Source organism: Amphibalanus amphitrite, unplaced genomic scaffold (genome assembly GCF_019059575.1).
Source record: "Amphibalanus amphitrite isolate SeventyFive unplaced genomic scaffold, NRLGWU_Aamphi_draft 000866F_arrow, whole genome shotgun sequence".
Taxonomy (NCBI): Eukaryota; Metazoa; Arthropoda; class Thecostraca; order Balanomorpha; family Balanidae; genus Amphibalanus; species Amphibalanus amphitrite.
In genome coordinates this window covers 140,143-165,732 of record NW_024882360.1, presented here as the reverse complement: position 1 = coordinate 165,732, position 25,590 = coordinate 140,143, and the positions used below count along the sequence as shown (strand labels likewise).

Here is a 25,590-nt window from a genome sequence, read left to right as displayed (position 1 = left end):
TTCCCGGTCACGACACGTGCGCAGAAGTTGATTGTCTTCTGTACACGGTGCAGCTGTGTGCTAGTACAAGACCCATACACCGACATGCAGTAGCGCACAATGGATAACACTAGAGCTTCTGTGATGCCCTTTAACACAGGTCTAGGTATGACGTGACGTGCGTGACTTAGGGCTATCAGAATACCGGCGCACTTATGGGACATATTGTCTATCTGAGCCTCAAAATTTAGATACCTGTCAAGTTGAACACCGAGGTTTTTAACTACTCCTGAGTCTGGAATGACATCTCCATTGAAGGTCAACGTCACAGGTGGTACATTGCGCAGCATTGAGGGGGTACCTAGCACTAACATCTGCGTCTTCTTGGAGTTGAGCTTCATCCGGTTGAAGCAAAACCACTGGTACAACATGTCGAGTGCGTGCTCCATACGGGCGACGAGCTGTGGTAAGTCACACTTTCTGCCTGTCACTATCAGTTGCGTGTCGTCAGCATACTGGACAACACTAACACCGTCCGGCACATGCAAGCTAAGGTCGTTCGCAAACAGCATGTACAGAATACAACTGAGGGCGCCGCCCTGGTATACACCGATCACATTGCTCTTTTCATCAGAAAGTAGCATCCTTCCGTCTGCGCACCGTACCTGCACCTGCTGCGCATGGTCGGCCAAATAGTCACGGAACCATTTGGTAGTGATGCCGTAGAGAGACAGCTTTTCTAGCAGCTTGTCATGCGGAACAACGTCAAAACATTTAGATAAATCGAGAAGTAATAAATTAAATAAGATAAATTATAAATTAATAAATAAGATAAATTAAAGGGCCCTCAGATAGCCTCAAAGGGCCCTCAGCTAACGTCAAACGGACGTCAGAAGGCCTTAAACTTTAAAGGGTGTCAAAGGTCCCTGAGCTGGCGTCAGAGGGCCATGCCCTTGCGTCAAATGGCTCTCCGAAGGCTCTAAACTGCAGTGGTCGGCAGGTCCTCCGGGGTCGTGCCCCCTTTTTTGGCGCCAGGCAGCGCCATTACCCCCACCTGCCAGACCCCATTGGTGATATAACCATGGTTACTAAAATTCCATACTTTTCCGCGACTCTTTGGGTACCATATCTGCGAGAAACCACAGGCTCCCCCCCCCCCCCCCATGCGGTTTCTCGCAAATATCTCAAAAAAGTTGAGCGCCACCATTTTGTCACATTTTGTCATGCATTTTGTCTGCACATGTTGTGAAAATTTCAGACCAAAGTCGCTCAAAGTCAGGTCACCAGATCACGTCAAGTGACCTCACCTCAGTAAAGACTGTAACGCCTGTTGTAGCTACACAGAGTAACAGATCTCTTTCAAACTTTCAGGAATTGACAAAGGCAACAAAACATGTACAAAATGTATATCTCGGATATTTGATGTAGGTGACTAAAGGTCAGCTCACTTTCACGCCCTCTCTCGTTATCAATGGGAGAGGTCGCAAAGTCAATGGTAGAAATTGAAAGACGCCTCTTTTGGATGAGTGTCATTCCTAGCACTGTGAAGCACTGAATCACAAGTAAACATGACCACTGAGCCGGAAAACTGCACCCGTAACCCCGCTGTATGTCCCTGAGGTCATTTCAGGTCGTGAACGGTATCTAATAGTTTTTCGTTAATAACTTTTGATAAAGGCATGCCAGAGCGATGAAAATACCTTAGATGTGTTTAGCTCGACGACACGGATCACCTGATGTGCAACAAGACCTTCGAATTTCGATGCTTCTCGACGGGGGGAGCACGATGCTGATAAAAGTGAGCTCTTGCAAGTTCTCAGCGAAACGCTACTGAAGAAAACCTATCAGCAAACAACGTACATTTTATCAGCAAACAAAGTACATTTTAGCCATTTTTGTCTCCGCAGGCTAAATCGTTATTCTTAGGTTAAATCTGAGGGCGTCATCAGAAAAAAACGTTAAGAGAGCAATCGAATGCGTTTTTCCGCAGCTCTGTAGCTCTATCCTTTCCTGAGCTATAGGCCAGTTTGTCGAAAATTGTCAAAGGTTGAACCTGGAAATTGGCGAAATTTTACGTTCGATGACCTCTGGTGAGCTGACCTTTGACTTGACCTAAAAAGTGGCCATAGTTTTCCTTCATCATGTCTTACTCTCTTTCGAACGCCGACTACGGCGTTTCGCTAGTGACCCAGGAGACAAGTTAGAAGGGGGGAGGGGGTTCAACTTCCACCTCCAGCAGGGCGTGGATACCCAGGAGCCCTATCAGGGCGCGGGTTAACCCCCATACGAACAGGGGTAGCGTGTATTTTTCGGGAATAGATCACGTTAAAAGGGTCAGATCATAAAAACTGTACCCTCGAGCCGATCATTTTTATCTGTCCTGAAAATGACATGACCTTAACCCGAATAACCGTTGATTTGTGAGATCTTTCTTGAGATCATGGCAGTCCACAAAATCTCACTTCAAGAAGTTACAGCAAGAGCCGATTTACTCGGGACTTGTCATTGACCTCTGGAAGGTCACCAAATGACCAATGACCTTTAAATTGGGTAGCAGCGGCTGCCTATATCTTCACGGGCAGCACGCTCAATTTTTCTGCAAAGCTCCATCTCAGAGGCCGAGATGCTCGGGTCAGGGTGCAATGGACAACTCCTCTCCCTTGCGCTAGTGACTGTGAAAACGCCAACAGGCGAGCGCCGGTTAATACATGACAGTTACTTTTGCGCGACTGTGCGGAATGGTGAGCAGCTATGTACATGAAAATTGGCATGCGCCAGCTGATCAGTTCATGCTTTGTGCGTTTGCCCTCGACTAATTTTTGAATCCTGGGGCACAACAGTTGCGATGTCTGTCCCATCAAGGGAGCCATTAATTCTAAAAAAAAAGATGAGGCTTTCTCAGAGGCCCTCATTACCCCCCACCGAAGGGCGCCATTACCCCCAAAGGGGGCATGCCCCACCATTTGCCGACCCCCGCTCTAAAGGGTCCTTAGCTGGTGACAGAGGGCCCCCAGCTGGCGCCAAATGGCCATCAGAAGGCCTCAAACGGTCCTCAGTTGGCGTCAAGCGGCCCTCAAAAAGCCTCAAGGAGGCCCTTAGAAGACCTCAAGGGGCCCTCAGAAGGCCTTAAAGAGCGTCAAAGGGCCTTGAGCTAGCGTCAGAGGGCCCCCCAGCTAATGTCCGAGGGACCTGAGCTAGCGTCAAACTTAAAGTGCCCTTAGCTGGTGTCAGAGGGCCCAGTTGGTGTCAGAGGGTCATCCATTGGCGTCTAATGGCCATCAGAAGGCCCAAAAACGATCCTCAGCTGGCGTTCAACGGTCCTCAGCTGACGTGAAGAGACCCTCAAAAGGCCTCAAAGGCCCCTCGACTGCTCAAAGGGCCCTTAGAAGGCCTCAATGGGAACTCAAGAAACGTTAAACGGCCCTCAAAAGGCTTGAAAGGGCCCTCTGCTGATGGCAAAGGGCTCGCACCTGAGTCAATAAGAGCCTTGTCAAAAAAAAAACGGACCTGAGAAACCTTGCCGGCCCTGGTTATCTGCGGGACTCCTACACTTACCTGACTGGCCCCCGTTTACTGAGGGGCCCTGGTTATTGATGGGGCCCCTGGTTACTTAAGGGGCGCCTGGTTACCAGAGGGGCCCATGGTCACCTGGTGGGCCCCTGATCAATTGAAAACCCCTGGTCATCTGAAACGCCCCTGATTACCTAAAGGGTCCCATCACTTGGATTCAGTGACATAGCAAGGGAGCGAGGGGGTACGTGCCCGTTCTCGGGTTAAGGGTTCCTTCGAAACCGAGGGGCCCTGCGGCGCCAGTTGGAAGCCGAGGGTTCGCGCTGGCCGCACTTCAACTCGGAAGGACACCACAGGGCTTGTGGGGGGACGTTATTGGCTCCTATGTAGCCACAATTATCTTCATAAAGGCCCAATGCCGGTTTCTGAGAGACTTCGCCGGCCGCTCAGGGCCCTAAGTAGTAACGGCCAACGAGGGATTGGCTGCTATGGCTCCACATCCGTCTGTGATAGACACACGGTCCACACCAGAGGCACCCACAACGGCAACTGCGAGGCCCCTCGCCCCACCTCCAAGGGACCCCCACCAGCGCATCTTAAGGGCCTACATCGGCGGCTCTGAGAGTCTCCACACCGACGCCTCTGAGGGCCACGTACCAGTGACTCTGAGGGCCTCTTACCAGCCTCCGAGTGTCCTTGCCCTTGCCAGCCTATGACGGGCCACTTTCCACTTGCAGGCCATTTTGCAGGGCCACACACATGCCAATGATGGCCCCACCAGTCTCTCTAAGCCCTAAGACCCCGCAACGGCGCCTGTGAGGACCCAACACCAGCGCATCTAACGGCCTTTCACTGGCGCCTCTGAACGCGCCACACACCGGTGACTCTGAGGAGCTCGCTCGCTTCGCTCGCTCGTAAAATACCATGTAAATTAGGCATTAGTGTACATTAGCCCGGCAGTTGCTGGGGTATTTCGCCACCCACCGTTTGCTGGGGGGGGGCGTTAAACGCCCCCAGCCGATAACTCGAGAACCAATAGGCGCAGCGAAACGCACGAGGCGGCAAACGAAAGAGCGCGACGAGACGCTTCAGATGAGTACTTTAAAGTTGAATTTTGAGGTCACAGGTCGGGTCAAGGTCAGGTCAAACACCTGAAATCGGGCTTTCAGTAGCATGGATTTCAGGACATTGCAATGGGCGACTCTCACCATAAACTCTGTCAAAACGGTGCACAATCCATCTTATAAGGCCTACAAGAGTCTCAGCTCCATGTAGGGGTCAGTCAAGCATAGGTCAGGGTCAAGGTCAGGTCAACTGGGTAGGCACATATCCCCGAAAATCAAAACTGATATTCGCAGCCTGTGACACATGTTTAATAGGTAATTTGGGGCGTAGAAGACGATGGTGACATTCATTTTATCATATGTGTACGTGTTTGGCTAAAAAAGTTCAACTTAAAAAATTCATGTATCATGGTCGTAAAGTAGTCACGAAAAATTGCCAAGATTCAGTTCAAGATTATGGAAAATGCGGAACGATAATCAAAAATCGAAGATAGCCATTTGATTGATCATGGTATTGGCAGTCTAATGGCGTTTACGGCATGTCTGTATGTCTATTCTGTGATTTTATATGATTTTTTGAACATATGCCGTTTTTGTCGAAAACTCAGAAATCATGACGTCACTAAAACCTCGATATCTCAAAAATTTTCCAACCGATTTTTTTGAAACTTTGTCACAATAAACTTCAATCAATTCCCTACAGGTACCCAAAATTTGGCGCGCCTGCGGCGCGCCGTTTTTATGCTATGGCCCGGCGAAAAAAGTGGGGGCGTTTAACGCCCCCCCCCAGCAACTCGCGGGCTAATTAGGCACACTCCTCGGGCATAAATGATACTTTTGCTTGCCAATTTTCCACATTTTCTCATGCAAAGACCGTTTTAAAGAGACCCGTCTGCCAGTGAGACTGGACCCACCGTGCCTCCCTCCTCCCATCGAAAGGTCCTGGGTACATCCTTGCCTGATCTGACCCCGGGCGCCCGGGTGACTCGCGGGCCCGGGGTCAGGTGACCAGCAGGTGACCCCCTCTTGGGCGAAATTCTGGGTACGTGTCCGACATGCATCGTACATAGTCCTGTTGATTTGATTCATTGGTTAAGCATTAAATATAAGTTATAAGCTGGATCTCTAGTCTGTGATCCCGCATCGTATCAGATATAATGACATTTCATGTCGATGTGCCTAAAAAATATGCGAATATACGTGAAAAAGGAGTGCTGCTCCCGGTCCTACACATCCGGGCCAAACAGTGACCGACCGGTCCCTGCTTCTAGCCACCCGGGGCCGGTCGGCCGGCCGGCAGTCAGTCGCTGCCCGGGGCTGATTTCTGAGGGACCTGCAAAAATGTTCATTAATAAAATGTTTTGCGTAATAAATTAGATGGTTACGTATATGTACCGGCTCTGAGTCGCATTTGAGAAAAAAACTGCCTAGCGTAAAAATATATATGTTTTGAAAATTAAGCTGGTACCGAAATAATTGTTTTACCATGCATTGACAAACTGATTGCTCAAGCTTCAAACCAACCGAAATATAGCCCCGTGGGCCGTTTTTTTTTTTTTGGGGGGGGGGGCCCTTCGGCATGGGGGGCCCAGTTCGAAGGTCGTGCCCCCCCCCCCCCATTCAAAAATCCTGTGTGCGCGCCTGTGTATCACACACCAGTGTCGCTTTCATCCTCACTCCAAACAAACCGTGAGGCACGAGAACGGAGCACTCGACATGATGATGACCTGCGTCTGCCACGTGTACGGACGGAGACTGGGAGGCGCCGGTTCTTGTACCGTGGACCGATACTGTACAATGCCCTCCCAGTGGAAATGCGTACGATGACAGTTGTCAATTTTAATCACGCTCTCAAGCGGGTTATCAGCACGAAGGAAACATAGGAATGCGTGTTTTACTGCTAGTTAATTGCTGTCGTCATTATTGTCTTAGTTTAGTTTTTATGCCCGTTTTAGATTATGTGCATATGGAAAGTGTGAATGTCTTTTCATATCACTGCATTTCACAACTTGGCTGATGGCAAGGAACAGTCATTATGAGTGGATTTGCCTGAATAAATTGGTATTGGTATTGGTTATTCAGAACCTGCCTTGATTAACTAACGATGCATTAAATGCGACGGATAACTCCGTAACACTTTATTATCAACTATTGAATGGGCCTTGCCGATAGGGGGTACTGTACCCCCTAACTTTCGATAGCGGGGGACCGGTCCCCCCGTCCCCCCCCCCGCCGGTGGCGCCGCCCATGGTGTTAGATCAAATAGCTCACATCAGTTTTTCGACCATTACTTTAGATATGAAAGATTAGGTAGAACAATGAAATTGTCTAGAAAGTGTTAACGTCATCCATACGGATCGATTGATGAGGAGCTTGAACTTTTCAAGTAAGGTTATGACCTTGATCTGCGGTCAAATTTTGAAGTTGAACTTTTCATGTGAAATTATAGGTAGCTCATTCGATGCATGTTAACGAGGAAATGATGACAAAATAAAGGTCTCATATTTTTCATATCAAAGTTCATGCAAAAATTATATAGCAAAATTATTTTGGCAAATGCGAGTTTAGTTTTTATGCCCGTTTTAGATAATGTGCATATGGAAAGTGTGAATGTCTTTTCATATCACTGCATTTCACAACTTGGCTGATGGCAAGGAACAGTCATTATGAGTGGATTTGCCTGAATAAATTGGTATTGGTATTGGTTATTCAGAACCTGCCTTGATTAACTAACGATGCATTAAATGCGACGGATAACTCCGTAACACTTTATTATCAACTATTGAATGGGCCTTGCCGATAGGGGGTACTGTACCCCCTAACTTTCGATAGCGGGGGACCGGTCCCCCCGTCCCCCCCCCGCCGGTGGCGCCGCCCATGGTGTTAGATCAAATAGCTCACATCAGTTTTTCGACCATTACTTTAGATATGAAAGATTAGGTAGAACAATGAAATTGTCTAGAAAGTGTTAACGTCATCCATACGGATCGATTGATGAGGAACTTGAACTTTTCAAGTAAGGTTATGACCTTGATCTGCGGTCAAATTTTGAAGTTGAACTTTTCATGTGAAATTATAGGTAGCTCATTCGATGCATGTTAACGAGAAAATGATGACAAAATAAAGGTCTCATATTTTTTCATATCAAAGTTCATGCAAAAATTCTATAGCAAAATTATTTTGGCAAATGCGACTATTTAGATGGTGCTCTGTTGCGAAACCGTTGACATGAGGCATTGAGGTCAAATCTTAAAAGCGAAAGCATTTTGAAAGACCTATCGAATGAGTTGTTCCGCGAAACTCTAGCTCTTTTGGCTCAGAAGTTATACGCTAATTTATGAAAATATATAAAACAGCAATGTTTTCGTCGTAATTTTATCTTTGTGTTTATCATGATTTTATCATATTTTATATGTGACCTTAGCGACGGCCTACCCGAAAAATGACCTCTACGATTCTGAAGCTTTCTACGGCTATCCGTTGTTTTTCCTCGTCTTTCTAGCCTTTTTAAGCTTTTGTTAGATGATCGAGTGTGGCCAACACGCCCCCCCCCCCCCCCCCCCACCATGGAAGAGTGCGGGTCTTATGGAGATATCGAACCCACTTTTTAGAGCGCTATATATTTATTTGTTCTCGAGTGTCGAGATAGGCGAAACCAAGGCCCTAAATTCAGGCGAAACTTTTCCTTCGATGAACATTTGTCATTTGTCATTTGTCATTTATTATAAGGCTTATCCACCATTCAGTGGCTATTATGGCCTAGTCAGTTACATCAATAAAGGCAGCATACATTACACGACATAATAAAACAGTAAAACTCACAGGTCAGTATAAAACAGCAGCGTCAGCCGGGACAAAAATGGCGCTCCAGTGGCGCCCGGGACGCCGAACTCGTCAATTCCCGCGGCAGCGCGTCCCTCTGTGAGCGAAGAGCCGCCGTGTCACCGCCATACGGAAAACATCATGAGGTGGATTTTGGTCTGAACTGCAACATGACTGAAGTAATTTCTTCATGACTTTCGACGCTCTCGGCTACCGCCGCACTTGTCGCTACGTGACCCAGGAGTCAGGTTAGAAGACGATATTCAGATACCCCGAAGGGGCGTAAAACTGGAAAGCCTGGGGCCCCGCCCTGCGGGGTTTCTGGCCTTTTTGGCCCCGCCCTGTGGTTCTCTGACGCTGCCCCGGAGGCCAGGTCTGAAAATATTGCTCTTTTCCTACAGTTATCAACAAGGCTTACAAGGCGCTAGAAGATGAGAATACCCGAAAAAAGTGTATGGACGTCGTAGAAGAGGCCAAGTTCAAAGTGGACAGTGCGGTAAGTAGCTTTCTCGTCGTTAAGACCCGGGTGGGCCTCTCAGCCAACTTTGCCACGTTGGGGGTGGGTGGGTGGGGGGAGGGGGCGGGGGCTATTTAGTCAAACCAGGTTATCTCGAAATGTAAGATAGCTAGAAGGGCTGGAAAAGAAACAATAAATAGCTCGCTACAAGATCTTTCAGAGTTACTCAGCTTTTTCGATCAATTCAGCGCCTGAGGTCACTGAAGGTCACCAAGGGTAAAGCTATCACTAATTTTCTCCACATTGAATTTTTTTTTGCATAACTATGACGCATAACTCGGGAACCCAGAGGGCTACAGCGCCGAGGAAAAGTGCATTCGACAGCTCTTTCAAAGTTCTTTTTAAATATTGTTCCATATTTGACCTAAGGTCGACGCCCAACGGCAGTGACGCACCCAGGGGGGGGGGGTCTCGGTGCCCGGCCGCTCCCCCCGCTCGGGAGCCTAACCCGTTGGGCCAGCGCCTTAGGCTCCAGGGGACAAAAACTCCAAATTTGACGTTTTTGCGGGAAAATGTTTTCTGCATGTAGTTTGCAAACTACAACAGTAACTTCCGCGCGGTGGGGGGGGGGGGCATTTTTATGCCCCCCTAATGCCCCCTCGTATCTCCGAAACTACTGGAGGGATCCGGAAAATTCAAACGGCGTTCGATAGCCCTGTCAAATTTGTGAAGGGAAACCAAATTTCATTGACCTCGGGGTCACCGATGACGTCACAGGTCAGGTCAAAGATAAAATGTTTCACCGTTCACGGGGCTTCTAGGGAAAGCGCTATAACACCGAGTAAAACGCATTTTGTCGAAAATCAGCGATAAGGTGTCAGTTGTCTAGTACATATGTTGCTATTAGAGGTCACTGGTCATACCAGGTCAGGTCACAGGTCAGGTCACCAAAGGTCACCAAGGGTCACCACATGAACCCAACTTTACTAAGGTTGTGCGATGCATGTTTTATGGCCAGTTTTTCATTTCCAACTCAATGGTGTTGGTTATAAGACCATCAGGTACAGTTTAGGTCACTTTCTGGGGGAGGTCAGGTCAAGGTCAGGTCAAAAAGGTCAAATTTCAAAGTTGATATTTTTGCATAAAATGGGTATCGATTCGATGCAGCTCGTCACGGGGAGTCTAATGGTGGTCTTTGTTTTGCGCTACGAGGTTTTTGCGCTAGGAGAGAATTGCTAAAAATTGAGTTTGAAAATTTGACGTCATCAATTTTGGAGTTTTTTTTCGCTATAACTTGGCCAAAAAAAGAGGTATTGATCTCAAATTTGATATGTAGATAGAAGGCGGTAGGGACTATCACATATATTCCGTTGTTTTCCAAATTCAAAAAACTGTTTGGATTTTTCGGCTGTTATATTTAAAAAATCTATTTTTGATTTTTGGGGGTCAAAATCCAAAAAAAATCAAAACACCGAAATAGCTGTTTTGTAGCCCTTTTGATTCCACACCTTTTATGTTGAACATTTTTCTGTATCTCTAAAGCTGTAGGCCTGAGAGCTCTTCCCGCGAAACCTTTTTTTGGGTCGAAAATGGCAAAAATGACGTCACTCTGACGTCATTAGCGGTCGACCTATCATAGCCTTTGGAAAAAAAAAATTAGTCGCCATGTGCGCTAGCTACTCCCGGGAGGGTACTGAAAGTTTGGTGACGATCGGCGCAGCGGTTCTAGAGATATATCGAAAAAAACTAAAGGGGGGGGGGCAAAAAATGCCCCCCCACCGCCTAGAAGGGTAAGGGATGGTGATAGTTGCGGGGTGTTCAAGTGTTTTGTATGTTGGGCCCTTTTTGAACTCAACCCTACCCCTACCCTACCCCTACCCTACCTCTACCCTATCCTACCCTACCCTACCCCTACCCTACCCTACCCTACCCTACTACCCTACCCTACTCTACCCTACTACCCTACCCTACCCTACCCTACCCTACCCTACCCTACCCCTACCCCTACACTACCCTAACCTAACCTACCCTACCCTACCCTACCCTACCCCTACCCCTACATTACCCTACCCTACCCCTACCCTACCCCTACCCTACCCTACCCTACTACCCTACCCAACTCTACCCTACCCTACCCTATCTTACCCCTACCCCTACACTACCCTACGCTACCCTACCCTACCCTACCCTTACACTACCCTACCCTACCCTACTCTTACACTACCCTACCCTACCCTACCTTACCCTGCCCTACCCCTACCCCTACTCTACACTACCCTAATCTACCATACCCTACCCTACCTTACCTTACCCTACCCTACCCTACCCTTTCACTAACCTACCCTACCCTTACACCACCCTACCCTAACCTACCCCTACCCTACCATGCCCTATCCTATCCTACCCTACCCTACCCAACCCTACACTACACTACACTACCACCGACAGTCCAAGTTTCAGCTAAATCGGCCCAGAAACGGCTGAGATATTGCAAAAACAAATTAATTGTATTTACTGGCGAATCCTCTTGGCGAGCGGTGCCTTATGTCGGCCTTCGTTGTCGTCAATGACCTGCCGGCTCTGATTATTTCCACTCAGTTTTGCAAGCGAACAACTGAGCCTAAAGCACGTGCCTTCTGCTCGGCACCGGTCGCGATTCTAATGCTAACCCTATGGCGCACATGAGCACGCGCCACGGACGCACCCCCGGCCGCATCGTGCCCAAAATTTAACCCGCGCCCCAGTGGCGGTCTCAGCCAACTTCGCCCTAGTGAGGGGGGGCATATGTTACCACCCACCTCTAACTCAAAAACTAAGAGGGCTAGAAAGACGCGGTAAAAAGCAGTCGATAGCTCTCATTGCGTACGTTTGAAAGTATTTCGGTCATTTTTCACCTTAAAGCAATATTGGGGTCACCAGAGGTCATCAAAGGTCAAAATTTGCCAATTGTCATTATATTTTTCAGAAAACATGCCGCTATCTCAGGAACTATGGTAGCTAGAAAAACGCATGAAAGAGCAATCGATAGCTTTTGAACTCCTCTTTTGACAAAGTCATTATCAATATTGACCTCAGGTCAACGGTTTAGCCTCTAGAGGGCAAAAACTCAAAAAATAGCTGTTTTTACGAAAAGTGTTTTTCGACAATAACTTTCGACTACAAAAAGCCACGACATTTCTATTGCCAGAATCGTGTTCCCCTCGCCGAGACGCGTCGAATGAACTATGATTTGACCTTGAAAGGTCAACTTGAAAATTTGACCTCAGGTCAAGGTAATGACCTGACCGGAAAAGGTCATGTTGCATATCAGTCGATGCGTCGTAACGAGACAAACACAATGAGACCATCCCCAGCGTTCTATCTCTTTCCAATCGCGAGTTATTGGCAAAAAACTGTTTGTAGCCTCAAATGACCTCGGATGACCTTTGTAGAGGCTATCAGCAAAAATGACACCTTGGTCATCACGAGTGGACTAAATCATTGTGATTCTGAAATATTTGGACTGTTCCTATGCGTACACACGGATCTAGAGGCATTTTCATTTTTCTCCATTGACTTGTAATGGAAAGGTCACGCCACTGACCTGACCTTAGGTCACGGATATAAAAAATCCGAGATATACAAATTGTAGGCGCCCATAACAGCATGCAATCCACGAAGTTTAAAACCTTTCTGACAAACACTGCAGGCTGGACATGATTGCAAACTTTTTTTAGGCTTGGTCAGTTAACTTGACCTGGTGACCTGACCTAACATGACCTGGGGTCAAAAATTTCACACATTGTCCAAAATTGATGTACCAAAAGCTACCCCAAGCGGCGCGGCGCTACGCGCCGCGGTTTTTTATTCACACGCGAAAAACGCGACAGGGTGGTAACATATGCCCCCCCCCACTGGGGCGAAGGTTAATACGACCTGTTGAATCACGTGACCCACGAGTGGTAAAAATTTCACCCTCCTGCGTCAATCGACGGCACCGTAATAAGCCTTTTAGGGAGTAACCCCGACGGCGTGGGCGGACTTTTTAGGATTTACTAGAGGTAGTACAGGTTCACGCGATAACTGTATGTTTTGATTTATGTTATGTTACGGGTGCATTAGTTTTGGGTGATTGACTTGTATTTTTAGCTATATTATTTAGGTAGATTTGGGTAGCTGTTTTTAAAACTGTAAGGGATGGTGATAGTTGCGGGGTGTTCAAGTGTTTTGTATGTTGGGCCCTTTTTGAACTCAACCCTACCCCTACCCTACCCTGCCCTACCCTCCTACCCTACCCTACCATACCCTACCCTACCCTACCCTACCCTACCCTACCCTACCCTACGCTACCCTACCCTACCCTACCCTACCCTACCCTACCCTACCCTACGCTACCCTACTACCCTAACCTACCCTACTACCCTACCTAACTCTACCCTACCCTACCCCTACACTACCCTACCCTACCCTACCCTACCCTACCCTACCCTACCCTACACTACCCCTACTCTACCCTAATCTACCCTACCCTACTCTACCCCTACCCTACCCCTACACTACCCTACCCTACCCCTACCCTACCCTTACACTACCCTACCCTACCCTACCCCTACACTCCCTACACTACCCTACCCTATCCTACCCTACCCTACCCTACCCTACCCTACCCTACCCTACCCTACCCTACCCTATCCTACCCTACCCCTACCCCTACACTACCCTACCCTACCCTACCGTACCATACCCTACCCTACCCTACCCCTACACAACCCTACCCTACCCTACCCTACCCTACCCTACCCTACCCTACCCTACCCTACCCTACCCTACCCTACCCTACCCTACCCTACCCTACCCTACACTACACTACCACCGACAGTCCAAGTTTCAGCTAAATCGGCCCAGAAACGGCTGAGATATTGCAAAAACAAATTAATTGTTTTTACTGGCGAATCCCCTTGGCGAGCGGTGCCTTGTGTCGGCCTTCGTTGGCTCTGATGCTTTTCACTCAGTTTTCTAAGCGAACAACTGAGCCTAAAGCACGTGCCTTCTGCTCGGCACCGGTCGCGGCCCCACCACGTGCACACCGCTGAACCCACACCGTCGAAAATTTAATACGACAAATGAGTGCACGCGCTCGACTTGGCATGAAAATTTCACCCCCGTAGCCCTCACCGTTTCCGAGCAATAGCCTGTTTAATAAGTGTTTATGCCGATTCTAATGCTAACCCTATGGCGCACATGAGCACGCGCCACGGGCGCACCCCCGACCGAATCGTGCCCAAAATTTAATACGACCTGTTGAATGACGTGACCCACGAGTGGTAAAAATTTCACCCTCCTGCATGAATCGACGGCGCCGCAATAAGCCTTTTTGGGAGTAACCCCGACGGCGGCGTGGGACTTTTTAAGATTTATAATAGTAGACTAGAGGTACAGGTTTACGCGATAACTGTATGTTTTGATATGTATGATTAACGGATGCATTAGTTTGGGTGTAGAAACTTGCATTTTTATTGGTATGATTTTTGTAGAAGTGGGTAACTGCTTTTAATTGAACTGTAAAGTATGATGGTGATGCATGCGACTTCTTCGAGCCCTTTGTAAGTTAAGATGTTACTGAACGCAACCATACCCTACCCTACCCTACCCTACCCTACCCTACCCCTACACTACCCTACCCTACCCTACCCTACCCTACCCTACCCTACCCCTACACTACACTACACTACACTACACTACACTACCCTACCCTACCCTACCCTACCCTACCCTACCCTACCCTACCCTACCCTACCCTACCCTACCCTACCCTACACTACACCACCACCGACAGTCCAAGTTTCAGCTAAATCGGCCCAGAAACGGCTGAGATATTGCAAAAACAAATTAATTGTATTTACTGGCGAATCCCCTTGGCGAGCGGTGCCTTGTGTCGGCCTTCGTTGGCTCTGATGGCCTTGGCTCTGATGCTTTTCACTCAGTTTTCTAAGCGAACAACTGAGCCTAAAGCACGTGCCCTCTGCTCGGCGCCGGTCGCGGCCCCATCACGTGCACACCGCTGAACCCACACCGTCGAAAATTTAATACGACAATTGAGTGCACGCGCTCGACTTGGTGTGAAAATTTCACCCCCGTAGCCCTTACCGTTCCCGAGTAATGGCCTGTTTTTGCCGATTCTAATGCTAACCCTATGGCGCACATGAGCACGCGCCACGGGCGCACCCCCGGCCGCATCGTGCCCAAAATTTAATATGACCTGTTGAATGACGTGACCCACGAGTCGTCAAAATTTCACCGTCCTGCGTCAATCGACGGCGCCGCAATAAGCCTTTTTGGGAGTAACCCCGACGGCGGCGTGGGCGTGGGCGGCGGCGGACTTTTTAAGATTTATAATAGTAGACTAGAGGTACAGGTTTACGCGATAACCGTATGTTTTGATTTATATTATGTTACGGGTGCATTAGTTTGGGTGATTGACTTGTATTTTAAGATGTATTATTTGGATAGATTTGGGTAGCTGTTTTTAATTAAACTGTAGGGGTTGGTGATAGGTGCGGGATGTTCAAGTGTTTTGTATGGTAGTACCCTACCCTACCCTACCCTACCCTACCCCTACCCTACCCTACCCTACCCCTACACTACCCTACCCTACCCTACCCTACCCTACTCCTACACTACCCTACCCTTCCCTACCCTAACCTACCTTTACACTACCCTACCCTACCCTACCCTACCTACCCTACCCTACCCTACCCTACCCTACCCTACCCTACCCTTACACTACCCTACCCTACCCTACCCTACCCTACCCTACAATCCCCTACCCTACCCTACAATCCCCTACCCTACCCTACCCTACCCTACCCTACAATCCCCTACCCTACCCTACCCTACCCTACCCTACCCTTCCCCTACACTACCCTACCCCTACACTACCCTACCCTACCCTACCCTACCCCTACCCTACCCTACCCTACTCCTACACTACCCTACCCTACCCTACCCTACCCTACCCTGCCTTTACACTACCCTACCCTACTACCCTACCCTACCCTACCATACCCTACTCTACCCTACTACCTTACCCTACCCTACCCTACCCTACCCTACCCTACTACCCTACCCTACCCTACCCTGCCTTACCCTACCCTACCCTACCCTAGTCCCTACCCTACCCTACCCTACCCTACCCTACCCTACCCTTACACTACCCTACCCTACCCTTACCCTACCCTACCCTACCCTACCCTACCCTACCCCTACACTACCCTACCCTACCCTAGTCCCTACCCTACCCTACCCTACCCTACCCTACCCTACCCTACCCTACCCCACCCCACCCTACCCTACCCTACCCTACCCTACCCTACCCTAACCTACCCTACCCTACCCCTACCCCTACACTACCCTACCCTTCCCTACCCTACCCCTACCCCTACCCCTACCCCTACCCCTACCCTACCCTACCCTACCCTACCATATACTACCACCGACAGTCCAAGTTTCAGCTAAATCGGCCCAGAAACGGCTGAGATATTGCAAAAACAAATTAATTGTATTTACTGGCGAATCCCCTTGGCGAGCGGTGCCCTGTGTCGGCCTTCGTTGTCAAAGGTCAACGACCTGCCGGCTCTGATGCTTTTCACTCAGTTTTTTAAGCGAACAACTGAGCCTAAAGCACGTGCCCTCTGCTCGGCGCCGGTCGCGATTCTAATGCTATCCCTATGGCGCACATGAGCACGCGCCACGGGTGCACCCCTGGCCGCATCGTGCCCAAAATTTAATACGACCTGTTGAATTACGTGACCCACGAGTCGTGAAAATTTCACCCTCCTGCGTCAATCGACGGCGCCGCAATAAGCGTTTTTGGGAGTAACGCCGGCTGCGTAACCCCGACGGCGGCGTGGGCGGCGGCGGACTTTAAGATTTATAATAGTAGACTAGAGGTACAGGTCTACGCGATAACTGTATGTTTTGATTTATGTTATGTTACGGGTGCATTAGTTTGGGTGATTGACTTGTATTTTTAGCTGTATTATTTGGGTAGCTGTTTTTAATTGAACTGTAAGGGATGGTGATAGTTGCGGGGTGTTCAAGTGTTTTGTATGCTGGGCCCTTTTTGAACTCAACCCTACCCCTACCCTACCCCTACCCTACCCCCTAGTCCCTACCCTACCCTACCCTATCCTAACCTACTCCCTACCCTACCCTACCCTACCCTACCCTACTACCCTACCCTACTACCCTAACCTACCCTACTACCCTAACCTACCCTACTACCCTAACCTACCCTACTACCCTAACCTACCCTACTACCCTACCCTACCCTACCCTATCCTACCCTACCCTACCCTACCTAACTCTACCCTACCCTACCATACCCTACCCTACTACCCTACCCTACCCTAGTCCCTACCCTACCCTACCCTACTACCCTACCCTACCCTACCCTACTACCCTACCCTACCCTACCTTACCCTACCGTACCCTATACCCTACCCTTACACTACCCTGCCCTACCCTACCCTACCCTACCCTTACACTACCCTACCCTACCCTACCCTACCCTACCCTTACACTACCCTACCCTACCCTACCCTACCCTACCCTACCCTACCCTACCCTACCCTACCCTACCCTACCCTTACACTACCCTACCCTACCCTACACTACCATACTCCTACCCTACCCTACCCTACCCTAACCTACCCTACCCTATCATACCATACCCTACCCTACCCCTACCCTACCACTACCCTACCCTACCCTACCCTACCCTACACTACACTACCCTACACTACCACCGACAGTCCAAGTTTCAGCTAAATCGGCCCAGAAACGGCTGAGATATTGCAAAAACAAATTTATCGTATTTACTGGCGAATCCCCTTGGCGAGCGGTGCCTTGTGTCGGCCTTCGTTGTCAAAGGTCAACGACCTCCCGGCTCTGATGCTTTTCACTCAGTTTTCTAAGCGAACAACTGAGCCTAACAGCACGCGCGATTTGCTCGGCGCCGGTCGCGGCCCCACCACGTGCACACCGCTGAACCCACTCCCTCGAAAATTTAATACGACAAATGAGTGCACGTGTCCGACTTACAGCGAAAATTTCAGCCCCGTAGCCCTTACCGTTCCCGAGCAATAGCCTGTTTTTGCAGTTTTTAATGTTAACCCTATGGCGCACATGAGCACGCGCCACGGGCGCACCCCCGGCCACATCGTGCCCAAAATTTAATACGACCTGTTGAATTACGTGACCCACGAGTGGTAAAAATTTCACCCTCCTGCGTCAATCGACGGCGCCGCAATAGGCGTTTTTGGGAGTAACCCCTCCTGCGTAACCCCGACGGCGGCGGCGTGGGCGGACTTTTTAAGATTTATAATAGTAGACTAGAGGTACAGGTTTACGCGATAACTGTATGTTTTGATATGTATGATTAACGGATGCATTAGTTTGGGTGTAGAAACTTGCATTTTTATTGGTATTATTTGTGAAGAACTGGGTAAATGCTTTTAATTGAACTGTACATAAAGTATGATGGTGATGCATGCGAGTTATTCGAGCCCTTTGTAAGTTAAGATGATACTGAACGCAACCCTACCCTACCCTACCCTACCCTACCCTACCCTACCCTACCCCTACACTACCCTACCCTACCCTACCCTACCCTACCCTATCATACCCTACCCTACCCTACCCCTACACTACACTACCCTACCCTACCTTACCACTACCCTACCCTACCCTGCCTACCCTACCCTACCCTACCCTACCCTACCCTACCTACCCTACCCTACCCTACTCCTACCCTACCCTACCCCACCCTACCCTACCCTACCTTACCCTTACCCTACCCTACCCTACCCTACTCTACTCTACTCCTACCCTACCCTACCCTACCCTACTCCTACAATACCCTACCCTACCCTACCCTACCCTACCTTTACACTACCCTACCCTACCCTACCCTACCCTTACACTACCCTACCCTACCCTACCCTACCATACCCTACCCTACCCTACCCTACCCTACCATACCCTTACACACCCTACCCTACCCTACCCTACCCTACCCTTACACTACCCTAATCTACCCTACCTTACCCTACCCTACCCTACCCTACCCTACCCTACCCTACCCTACCTAACTCTACCCTACCCAGGGGCGGCGCCACGGGTTTTCGATAGGGGGGGACGGGGACCGAAAATCGAAAATCCCAAAAGTAGATACTGATCGTGTATGCAAAAAAAAAAAAAACGAGGCACGTAACGCCGCGAAACTTGGCAAGGCCCAAAACACATCGAATGGTGCATCCCGTTTCCAAACTTATCCTAGGACACCTAAGATCGATCACCTTTTCAATCATCCTTGCCTCTAAATCAAAATTTGCAGTCTTGCCAACTCAAAGCTGGTTTCCTACAAGCTGCGAATTGCTTAGGTATGAGTAGCAGTGCCAGCTGTTCTTACGTTTCGTACTTTCAAATTTTCGATCTTACGTCTGGTCAGCTTCAGGGCTTCACCATCATATAGTCATGTCTTCTGCTCTGACAAGTGCGCCAAAACTGCAATATAATTTCAGAATCATGACATCACCACCTGATCCATATGCAACGGGCAGGGTGCAGCTAATGGCTAGCCGTCAGTGGTCATGTCATCGGTGGTCACTCAAAAGGCCATGCTAGGTCATGGAAGGTCACCAGCCGTTATTTGATCACACTTTCTGATGGATTTTACTTGCCAAGAGCTTCGCGGGAAAAACAAGCGCATGCACCGTTGAAAAAAAATTGAGTGAAAGGGTCTCAGGTCCGGCGACCTCTGCAGGTGAAATGCCCCAGGGTAGGATTCCGGTGCTTGTTGATTAACTTCGTCAAAAATGGCAGTAGAGCTGTGCTGTCGGCACCATTGTGTTCGTCATGATCGAGCTGGCACGACCTGCATCGTTCTCATATTCACCCTCCAATCGTAACAACTACAGCAGGGATTGGCAAATGGCGGGGCAACCCCTTTGGGAGGTAATGAAGGTCTCTGGAAACGTCATCCCACATCTCTTTAGCATTAGTGGCTCTCCTTATGGAACAGGTTTCTTGACTGGTCTGCTTCACCCCAGAATTCAAAGACTAGTCAAGGTAAAACCGAGCGCACCACAGTGAGCACAATTTGATAAGCTGGTGTATCTCAATTTTCATGTAGAACCTTTCACGTATCACGGACCTAAAACCCTTTCGTGCACTCATGCAAAAGCAACTGCCATGTTTCAACAGCTGGTAATGGCATTTTCACAGCCGCTGACGTAAGAAGGGGAGGGATGGGGGCTCGATTAGACCCCCAGCCGTTCGACCGCCGACCGAACTTAGTTTTGCAGAAAAAAAACGAGTGCTATCGAACCCCTTGACGAGAGGGAGCCGATGCTATATCCAATTATAAGGTCTTGGGCTACTGCGTGCTTTTTTGGTCCTGCCTGTGATCTATCCGAACACTTCTCCCCACAAGTGCTGGGGTTAAATGGCATAGATTTCAAATGGTTCCTGTGGTAGAACTGCCATGCTTGAATTTGACTAATTAGGAATGGAAAATTTTCATATAGTAACGGAAATCTATGGAATTTCAGTGAACTTGGTTTTATCGGCAATGGGGTCTGGCAGTGGGGTGGGGAGGTAATAAGTAATAACCCTGCCTGGCGCCCCAAAAAGGGGGCACGATCCCCGAGGCCCTGCCGATCACCTTATAACTACAGGCATCACAGCTCCACACCTTTTGCAGATGGCCAGGACCCCCTGCGATGCATCCCAACAGCAATCTCTATTCAGAACCTGCCTTGATTAACCAACGATGCATTAAATGCGACGGAGAGCTCTATAATGCATTAATATCAACTATTGAACGGGCCTCGCCGATAGGGGGGTACTGTACCCCCCTAACTTTCGATAGCGGGGGACCTGTCCCCCCCGTCCCCCCCGGTGGCGCCGCCCATGACCCTACCTAACTCTACCCTACCCTACCCTACCCTACAATCCCCTACCCAACCCTACCCTACCCTACCCTACAATCCCCTACCCAACCCTACCCTACAATCCCCTACCCTACCCTACCCTACCCTACCCTACACTACACTACCACCGACAGTCCAAGTTTCAGCTAAATCGGCCCAGAAACGGCTGAGATATTGCAAAAACAAATTAATTGTATTTACTGGCGAATCCCCTTGGCGAGCGGTGCCTTGTGTCGGCCTTCGTTGGCTCTGATGCTTTTCACTCAGTTTTCTAAGCGAACAACTGAACCTAAAGCACGTGCCTTCTGCTCGGCACCGGTCGCGCCCCCACCACGTGCACACCGCTGAACCCACCCCCTCGAAAATTTAATACGACAAATTAGTGCACGCGCTCGACTTGGCGTGAAAATTTCACCCCCGTAGCCCTTACCGTTTCCGAGCAATAGCCTGTTTTTGCCGATTCTAATGCTAACCCTATGGCGCACATGAGCACGCGCCACGGGCGCACCCCCCACCGAATCGTGCCCAAAATTTAATACGACCTGTTGAATGACGTGACCCACGAATCGTGAAAATTTCACCCTCGTGCGTCAATCGACGGCGCCGCAATAAGCCTTTTTGGGAGTAACCCCGACGGCGGCGTGGGATTTTTTAAGATTTATAATAGTAGACTAGAGGTACAGGTTCACGCGATAACTGTATGTTTTGATATGTATGATTAACGGATGCATTAGTTTGGGTGAAGAAAGTTGCATTTTTATTGGTATTATTTGTGTAGAACTTGGTAACTGCTTTTAATTGGACTGTAAAGTATGATGGTGATGCATGCGAGTTGTTCGAGCCCTTTGTAAGTTAGGAGGTTACTCAATGCAACCCTACCCTACCCTACCCTACCCCTACACTACCCTACCCTACTCTACCCTACCCTACCCCTACACTACCCTACCCTATCCTACCCTACCACACTACCCTACCCTATCCTACCCCTACCCTACCCTACCCTACCCTACCCTACCCTACACTACCATACCCTACCCTACCTTACCCTAACCCTACCCCTACACTGCCCTTCCCTACCCTACCCCTACCCTACCCTACCCCACCCTACCCTACCCCTTCACTACCCTACCCTACCCTACCCTACCTTACCCCTACCCTACCCTACCCCTACACTACCCTACCCTATCCTACCCCTACCCCACCCTACCCTACCCTACCCTACCCTACCCCTATCCTACCCTACCCTACCCTACCCCTACCATACCCTACCCCTACCCTACCCTACCCCTACACTACCCTACCCCTACACTGCCCTTCCCTACCCTACCCCTACCCTACCCTACCCCACCCTACCCTACCCCTTCACTACCCTACCCTACCCTACCCTACCTTACCCCTACCCTACCCTACCCCTACACTACCCTACCCTATCCTACCCCTACCCCTACCCTACCCTACCCTACCCCACCCTACCCTACCCTACCCTACCCTACCCTACCCTACCCTACCCTACCCTACACTACCACCGACAGTCCAAGTTTCAGCTAAATCGGCCCAGAAACGGCCGAGATATTGCAAACACGAATTAATTGTATTTACTGGCGAATCCCCTTGGCGAGCGGTGCCCTGTGTCGGCCTTTGTTGTCAAAGTTCAATGACCTGCCGGCTCTGATGCTTTTCACTCAGTTTTTTAAGCGAACAACTGAGCCTAAAGCACGTGCCCTCTGCTCGGCGCCGGTCGCGATTCTAATGCTATCCCTATGGCGCACATGAGCACGCGCCACAGGTGCACCCCCGGCCGCATCGTGCCCAAAATTTAATACGACCTGTTTTATTACGTGACCCACGAGTCGTGAAAATTTCACCCTCGTGCGTCAATCGACGGCGCCGCAATAGGCGTTTTTGGGAGTAACGCCGGCTGCGTAACCCCGACGGCGGCGGACTTTTTAAGATTTATAATAGTAGACTAGAGGTACAGGTTTACGCGATAACTGTATGTTTTGATATGTATGATTAACGGATGCATTAGTTTGGGTGTAGAAACTTGCATTTTTATTGGTATGATTTTTGTAGAAGTGGGTAACTGCTTTTAATTGAAATGTAAAGTATGATGGTGATGCATGCGAGTTCTTCGAGCCCTTTGTAAGTTAAGATGTTACTGAACGCAACCCTACCCTACCCTACCCTACCCTACCCTACCCTACCCTACCCTACCCTACCCCTACACTACCCTACCCTACCCTACCCTACCCTACCCTACCCTACCATACCCTACCCTACCCTACCCTACCATACCCTACCCTACCCCTACACTACACTACCCTACCCTACCTTACCACTAACCTACCCTACCCTACCTACCCTACCCTACCCTACCTTACCCTACCCTACCTACCCTACCCTACCCTACCTACCCTACCCTACCCTACCCTACCCTACCCTACCCTACCCTACCCTACTCCTACCCTACCCTACCCTACCCCACCCTACCTTACCCTACCCTTACCCTACCCTACCCTACTCCTACCCTACCCTACCCTACCCTACGCTACCCTACCCTACCATACCCTACCCTACCCTACCCTACCCTACACTACCCTACCCTTACACTACCCTACCCTACCCTATCCTACCCTACCATACCCTACCCTTACACTACCCTACCCTACCCTACCCTACCCTACCCTACCCTACTCCTACCCTACCCTACCCTACTCCTACACTAACCTACCCTACCCTACCCTACCCTACCATACCCTACCCTACCCTTACACTACCCTACCCTACCCTACCCTACCCTACAATCCCCTACAATCCCCTACCCTACCCTACCCTACCCTACAATCCCCTACCCAACCCTACCCTACAATCCCCTACCCTACCCTACCCTACCCTACCCTACACTACACTACCACCGACAGTCCAAGTTTCAGCTAAATCGGCCCAGAAACGGCTGAGATATTGCAAAAACAAATTAATTGTATTTACTGGCAAATCCCCTTGGCGAGCGGTGCCTTGTGTCGGCCTTCGTTGGCTCTGATGCTTTTCACTCAGTTTTCTAAGCGAACAACTGAGCCTTAAGCACGTGCCCTCTGCTCGGCGCCGGTCGCGGCCCCATCACGTGCACACCGCTGAACCCACACCCTCGAAAATTTAATACGACAATTGAGTGCACGCGCTCGACTTGGTGTGAAAATTTCACCCCCGTAGCCCTTACCGTTCCCGAGCAATGGCCTGTTTTTGCCGATTCTAATGCTAACCCTATGGCGCACATGAGCACGCGCCACGGGCGCACCCCCGGCCGCATCGTGCCCAAAATTTAATACGACCTGTTGAATGACGTGACCCACGAGTCGTCAAAATTTCACCGTCCTGCGTCAATCGACGGCGCCGCAATAAGCCTTTTTGGGAGTAACCCCGACGGCGGCGTGGGCGTGGGCGGCGGCGGACTTTTTAAGATTTATAATAGTAGATAGATCATGAACCCTCGGCCTCACTAGTGTATAAGAGGCTGAGAAATTGGTAAAAAGTCGGTATTTCCCTCATGTTTCCAAGTTTGTTTGGTTTCGGTATTTCCCCATGGTTTTGGTTGGTATTTGGTTTGGTATCGGTATTCTGACTTTCCGTAATTGACATCACTGTTCCTTACATAGACCGCAGTAGATTCTTGACAATTCTAATTAACCAAACCTGGGAAATGCTGAGGTCCATGTGTTACCCCTTCCCTTAGCAACGTAATTTCTACCACAAAATGTATTTTGCAATGGCTAAGAATTGACTGAACTTGGACTGAAATGCTATTTCCCAGTATTTTCCATCAGAATTTGCCAAAAAATTAATTTTGGGGGTAAAATAATAGCGAATAGAATTTCGATCAAATTTCGGTCAGATTTAGCATGGGATGTTATCGGTCGGTATTCGGTCGGAAATTTCCCAAAATTTCGGTTTCGGTCGGTATCGGTCAGCCATTTTTGGAAAATGACACCACTAGTCAGAAAGGGCACAGATTAAACATTGCGACATGTGCAGAAATAATTTATGGAAGATTGCCATTTTAAAAAAAAATATTCATTTCAGATTGCAGACAAGCGCAAGAAATTGAAGAAGGAGGGGAGAAAGGATGCTGCCGTCGATGAAGACGATCCAGACAAGTACAAGCGCGCCATACAAGTTCAAACAATGAAACTATTTGCAGATATGGAAAGGAAACGAAAGGAACTGGAGGTTTGTCAATTTGATTTTGTGCTTAGATGTATTATACTGAACGAGGCCGGTGTAAATAAGTTTTAACCCTCGCCGGCACAGGTCATTTTGAGTCCTTCGACGGCACAAGGGGGGGGGGGAGTTGGTACGACCCCCCTCGCGTTTGGCCCCTGATCGAGCTAGAGCTTCGCGGAAAAAAAAACGAGCGTGTTGCCCGTCACGAGAGGAAGCCGATGATACCCAATTTTAAGGTCCTAGGTCATCGGGTGACCTTCCAGGTCAGGTCAATGACCCGAAAACCTGGAAAATCGGGACCTGTTAGAAAGTCGTTAAGTGTGGCTGCTATGTGGTTTTCCGGGGTGCTGATTACTAATATCGTGTTAGTTTTGATCAGAGATGATGTCTTTAAGCATTTAGACCAGGTCGGGTCAGGTCAGGTCAGGTCAACCGGTAGGGGTTGTGACGGGTATTCGTAATACGTGTCAACCGCCTCTGACAGCTTCGTAACATGTTACGAAGGCACCAAAACTGCTTCGTAAATGTTCAAATGGTTGCTAAATTCGAATTCAGCTCCAAAAACTAG

General features: G+C 49.3%; 1 protein-coding gene across 3 annotated transcripts in view; it reads left to right on the top strand.

Annotated features, from left to right (window-relative positions):
* Positions 1 to 25,590, top strand: part of LOC122367398 (dnaJ homolog subfamily C member 8-like) — a 155,403-nt gene that overhangs the window by 97,733 nt on the left and 32,080 nt on the right. For all 3 annotated transcript variants that reach the window (XM_043340441.1, XM_043340442.1, XM_043340443.1), the window contains exons 5-6: positions 8,777 to 8,871; positions 24,882 to 25,028. In XM_043340441.1, the coding sequence (XP_043196376.1) occupies positions 8,777 to 8,871; positions 24,882 to 25,028 (242 nt within the window). The remainder of the gene's footprint in view (positions 1 to 8,776; positions 8,872 to 24,881; positions 25,029 to 25,590) is intronic.